The sequence below is a fragment of the Triticum aestivum genome, chromosome 5B (genome assembly GCF_018294505.1).
Source record: "Triticum aestivum cultivar Chinese Spring chromosome 5B, IWGSC CS RefSeq v2.1, whole genome shotgun sequence".
NCBI classification, from domain to species: Eukaryota; Viridiplantae; Streptophyta; class Magnoliopsida; order Poales; family Poaceae; genus Triticum; species Triticum aestivum.
The window spans coordinates 464,516,297-464,521,401 of NC_057807.1; the positions used below are offsets into that span (position 1 = coordinate 464,516,297).

General features: G+C 52.6%; 1 protein-coding gene across 1 annotated transcript; it reads right to left on the reverse strand.

Moving 5' to 3' along the window:
* Positions 1-1,570: 1,570 nt before the first annotated feature.
* On the reverse strand, positions 1,571-3,389 carry LOC123116451 (probable sarcosine oxidase). Its single transcript, XM_044537404.1, has 3 exons — positions 2,872-3,389; positions 2,305-2,740; positions 1,571-2,130 (listed from the first exon to the last, which is right to left on the reverse strand). Exons 1-3 carry the CDS (start codon positions 3,356-3,358, stop codon positions 1,881-1,883), a joined length of 1,173 nt encoding a protein of 390 aa, XP_044393339.1. The 5' UTR covers positions 3,359-3,389; the 3' UTR covers positions 1,571-1,880.
* Between the last annotated feature and the right edge of the window lie 1,716 nt (positions 3,390-5,105).

Sequence of the window (5,105 nt, forward strand, 5' to 3'; positions counted from 1 at the left end):
CCGACCGAGCCGGGCCACTAACGGCCGTTAGGGCCGCCGTCGGCCTGCCATGTGGGCCATCCTTGTTAGTTAAGCGGTTAGAACGGCTAAATCGATGATCAACACGACTTGGTAGTTTTTTGTCACAAAATTTGAAATTTTCGGTAGTTATTAGTCGCTTTTTTGAAAGTGGTAGTTCTGTGGGACGGTTACCCCTAATGTGGTAGTTTTTTGTCAAATACTATGTTGAAGGCCAAGACAGCGCGGCGCTTCTAGTAAATCTGAAAGCTATTCGCATCAGACGGTTCAAAGACGTGGAGAGTTCCTCTTTCTTCATGTTGAAACAAAAAATGTTATCTTGAAAATTATGTTGGCCTATATGAAAACAATAAAACATAGATTTGGACAGGGCCTGGGATTGAACACACTTCCGGACCTACCGTGCACAACTCCAGCTAGTTAGCGCAAATCTTCTACCCCTCTGTTCATTTTTATAAGGCCTTGAAAACATTTGAGACAGGGTGAAAAATAGCTCATTTTCAGTTGTCTGAATTGACTTATAAAATTGAACAGAAGGAGTAGTGTTTTTGAGCAACCCGTAAATCTCTTACCCCTTCGATTCATATTACTTGAGTTGTACTAAAACAACGACAAGTAATATGGACCAGCGAATAGTAGAAAACGAGCAAACAGCCATAGGACCAGCTGGCGAATCTCAAATGCCATCTATGGCTAAATTTCGTGTTTTGACCCTTTTTCAAACTTAATCAGGATCTGACCGGTGCCCGGTGCCTTCTTCGGCGTTAGGCGTGGCTCCCCTTCCTCCAGCCGCATTTTCGGCCTATACTCGACTTCCTCTTCTTCTATTTGTTCTCCGACGGCTTGGGATTGCTCAGAATTTGGCCGGGGAGAAATCCCCGCATTCTATGCTGGCAGTGGCGACACTTGTAGGTGCCGTCACCTTCTTGAAGGTGTTGCCATGGCCGCTATCTGAGCCCCTCTTCGAGCATCAGGGGAAACCCTAGGTCTGGTTTTCCGGATCGGACGACGACGCCATCTCATGTCGTTTCCTTCTTGGAGGCGTTGTCTTGGTTGCTCGCGACGTCCTCGGTGCTGACTTTGGTGATGTTGGCCGTTTAGTTGTTGGTCGGACTGTGTCTCTAGTCGGCGAGTTTTGCTGTGTTTTTCTTTGGGTCGAATGTCTCATGTCTCTCTGTTCCGGACACCATGGTCACGCCTTTTGCGTCCGTGACATGTGTTGTATCATCTCCTATATTCATTCTAACTTCTTCTATCAATGCAATGATACGCAAGTTTTGTATTCCCGAAAAAAAAAAGATCAGGATCTGACCCTATCTTGCAAAAAATTAGGGATCTGACCCTTCTCTTACCGTCCGGGTCTATGGCGGTAGGGTATAACAGCCTACCGTCAAGGTCCCTGGCGGCAGGGTTGCACACCCTACCAGATTTTTTTCCTAAGTATGAAACACAGTGCATGCTCACATCTATCGGCGGGCACCTTGTCGGTAGGGTTGTACAGGCTACCGCCAGCCTGTTTGGCGGTATGGTTATTTCCTACCGCCAAGGTCCCTGGCGGTAAGCTGTTACACCCTACCACCATAACCCTGACGGTAGCAAAAATGTCAGATCCTGAAATTTTTACAGACTAGGATCAGATCTCGATTAACTTTTAGAAAAGGGTCAAAACATGAAATTTTGCCGACATCTACATCAAGATCGTACGTGCCGGTGTCACTTCACTCTCCGAAAGCTCATATAAATACGTATATTTCTTCAAAGGAGAAAAATAACACATTAAAGTTGCACATAGTGCAGTTGTACCACTGCAGAGAGCAATCGGCATTACACGCAGCCACAGTGAAACGACGGCCATTTTCACCTCAGTGACTCTTGGCGTTCCCCATCGGGTTTCCCTCGAACCGTCCGATCCTGAAGTGACGGAGCTCCACGCCGGCCTCCGCCGCCGTCCCTGACTCGTCGTCCAACGCCATCTCGGCGAGGATCTTCCCGACGGCGGGGCCCATCTTGAACCCGTGACCGGAGAACCCTGCGCCGACCACCACGTCCCTCCCGAACTCCTTCCCGTCCAGGAAGTCAAGCACGAAGTCCTCGTCGGGAGCAGGGGCGGCGCTAGGGGTATTCTTAGGTCTTCATGTGAATACCCATGATTTTTACAAAACAGTATTGATTTTGGCAAAAGAGTGAAAATTTTCGAAAAACAGCAATGATTTTGGCAAAATGAATATACATGAATACCCGGTTGCAAATTCCTGGAGCCGCCACTGGTCGGGAGTCATGCAACACATGCACGGCTGGCAGATCACCGGCCCGCCGGTGGTGTCCACGTGGCCCGGCATCACCTCGTCGATCCACCGCGCCACGAGCTCCGCCATCTCCCCCGCGCCGGTGCCGATGGCCCAGTCCCTGCCGTCTGGGTCGCACGGCGGCCCGCCGCTCTTGGAGATCTTGATCAGGCCAGGGTACTCCATCGACGGCGTGCCGTAGAAGCTGGGGTCGCCGTAGCTCCCGAACGTCGGGAATCCGGCCTCCGCAGTCAGCTCGTGCTCGCGCCCGGGCTTGACGTTCCAGTAGCAGACGAGGGTGTGCACCGGCTGCACCGGCAGGTCGGTGCCGGTGACGGACTTCAACAGCTTGCTCGCCCACGCGCCCACCGTGATGATGCACTTGCCGCCGTGGAACTCCTCGCCGCTCGATGTCTTCACCACGATCGTTGTTCCCTCTCCTGGTCGAAAGATATCAGGTTTAGTTACTTTGATGGGTTTCACTTCATTTCGTGTACGTACGATCTGCATGTTTACGCAACGATGAGCATGTGCAAGTGACACGGCCTCGCTCGCGTCTGTCACTCACCTTGCTTCCTGGCGACGTCGACCACCTCCGCCCTGTCCCTCACGACGGCGCCCATCTTGCCGGCGAGCGCCTGGAACATGGCCACCGCCTTGGTCGCCTTTATCACACCGCCCAGCTCGCTTCTGGCCGCCGCCCACCCCTGTGGCACCCTGAAAGCTTCCGCCCACGCCGGTGCATCCGCCGACGACGGCACGAGCTCGGTGGCGCTGCCGTTAGTGACGGCGGCTAGGAAGGCCGGATCGTCCCGTGGCCCCAGGTTGAAGTGCGGGGTGGGCGTGAGGACGGCGTACCCGGCGTCGCGCTGGGCGTCGTCCCAGAGGCGGTGCGCGAGGCGGACCATGGGCGGGTACTGCGGCCGCGTGTAGGTGGGGCGGGTGATACGGGACTCGCCGTGCGACGAGCCGCGCTGGTGTAGCAGGTCGAAGCGCTCGAGCAGGAGCACGCTCGCGCCCCGGGCCGCCGCCGCGTGCGCCGCGCAGCTGCCCATTATGCCCGCGCCCACCACGATCACGTCGAACGAGTGGTCGGCCGGCGGCGCAGCCATGGTTGCTGTTCCTGTGTTACTAGCTTACTGCGTGCGTGCTCTGCGCAAGCCTGCTCTGGTAGTGCAGACCGGAGAATGTGCGAGGCGGATGGGTTACAGGGACCAGGAGATGGGCATATTTAAAGACGGCGGATTAACAGGTGAAAACCGAAAATTCTACACGCATGGATCTTTACGGGCCTGCAACGGACCCCTTCCACACACATTTTCATGAGGGTGGGGCCCGCTTCACCTCTTCTTCCCAATCACATCTTTCCACATCAGCACGTCATGTAAACGTCCGTGAAACCTTTCCGTGTGTGTGTAGCAAGGCTGGGTGAAAACAGATAAACCATCGCGTTAGCTATATACCACAGTCCCTCTAACCATCCAACACACACAATCCAAAACCTAAACCTAGTCTTCCGTCGTCGCCTGGGCTTGATGCCGTCTCGCGGCACCGCCCAACCACCTTCGGCACCGGCGAGCCGCCTCCCACCACTTCTGCCCCACCGAGCTGCCTCCCGTCATGCACCCCTCAACATGTCCTTCTGTTAGGACAAAGGGCGCCGCCGCCGGTGACGAACTCCATGGTAGCGTCCCGTCCCAAGTCAGGAGAAAGGGCGTTGCTGCCGATGTCGTTTGCAGCTGCCCGTCGCCCTCATCTATCTACTGCAACCATGCGGAGGTGGTGGAAGTGCAGCTGGCCGTGGCCTTCAAGGAAGAGGAAGCCAAGGGCTTTCCAATCGGATCCCCAAGCCTCCATCCAACTTCAACGTCATGAAATGTCGGTGCTCTCGTTGACCGCTCGCGGGGACGGGTTTTTCATGGGTTTAGAAAACCTGATGGGTTTAGGGGACATGTAAAAATCTAGCCCCGTGCACAGGTATGAGAATGTGACGCATTTGTAATTTTCTCACGGAGATTGATTTAGTCAAAGCAAAATTCGATGGGTTTCATCCCTGTTGCCAAGTACAACTTCGCATTAGCTATGGTCGATCAGGTACCTGAAAATAAACTTAGCATGAGTCAAATCCGTTACCGTTCCTTCGTGTTGCTTTGTGATTTCTGCTTGTGGATAGGATTACGTATTTGAGTGACGCTAGCTAGTTGTGTTTTTTCTTGGGGTACGCTCTAGACCTCTAGTTGTTTTCAGTCTACTTTGTAAAAACAACTAGTTGACGAGCGTTCTTTTAGGAGCCTCACAACGATTAGCGTCACTTGACACGCTCTCAACCGCTGTCACGTGTTGCGCTACATGAGAGGCACAGTTTTGCTTTTCCGAGAGGCACAACCATGCCTCTCGAAAACGAGAAAAAACGTATTTTTTGATTATTTTTTTCTTTCGTGAGAGGCACAGTTTTGATTTCGCGAGAGGCACGACTGGGCCTCTCGAAAACGAAAAAAAATGTGTTTTCTATTTTTTTTTTTCCGCCAAAGGCACGGTTGTGCTTTTTTGAAAGGCACGACCGTGCCTCTCTGAAATAGTAAAAATATGTGTTTTTTGTTTTTTTTTCTTTCGAGAGGCACGGTTGTGCTTTCCCGATAGGCACTGCCGTGCCTCTCAGAAACAGAAAAAAAATGCATTTTCTGTTTTTTTTCTTCGCCGAGAGGCACTGTTTTGCGTCTATGAGAGGCACGATCATGCCTCTTTCGGAAATGAAAAAAAAAACAGTGCCCCCGGTTCGGTTTTTCGTGTGGTTTTTTCTCG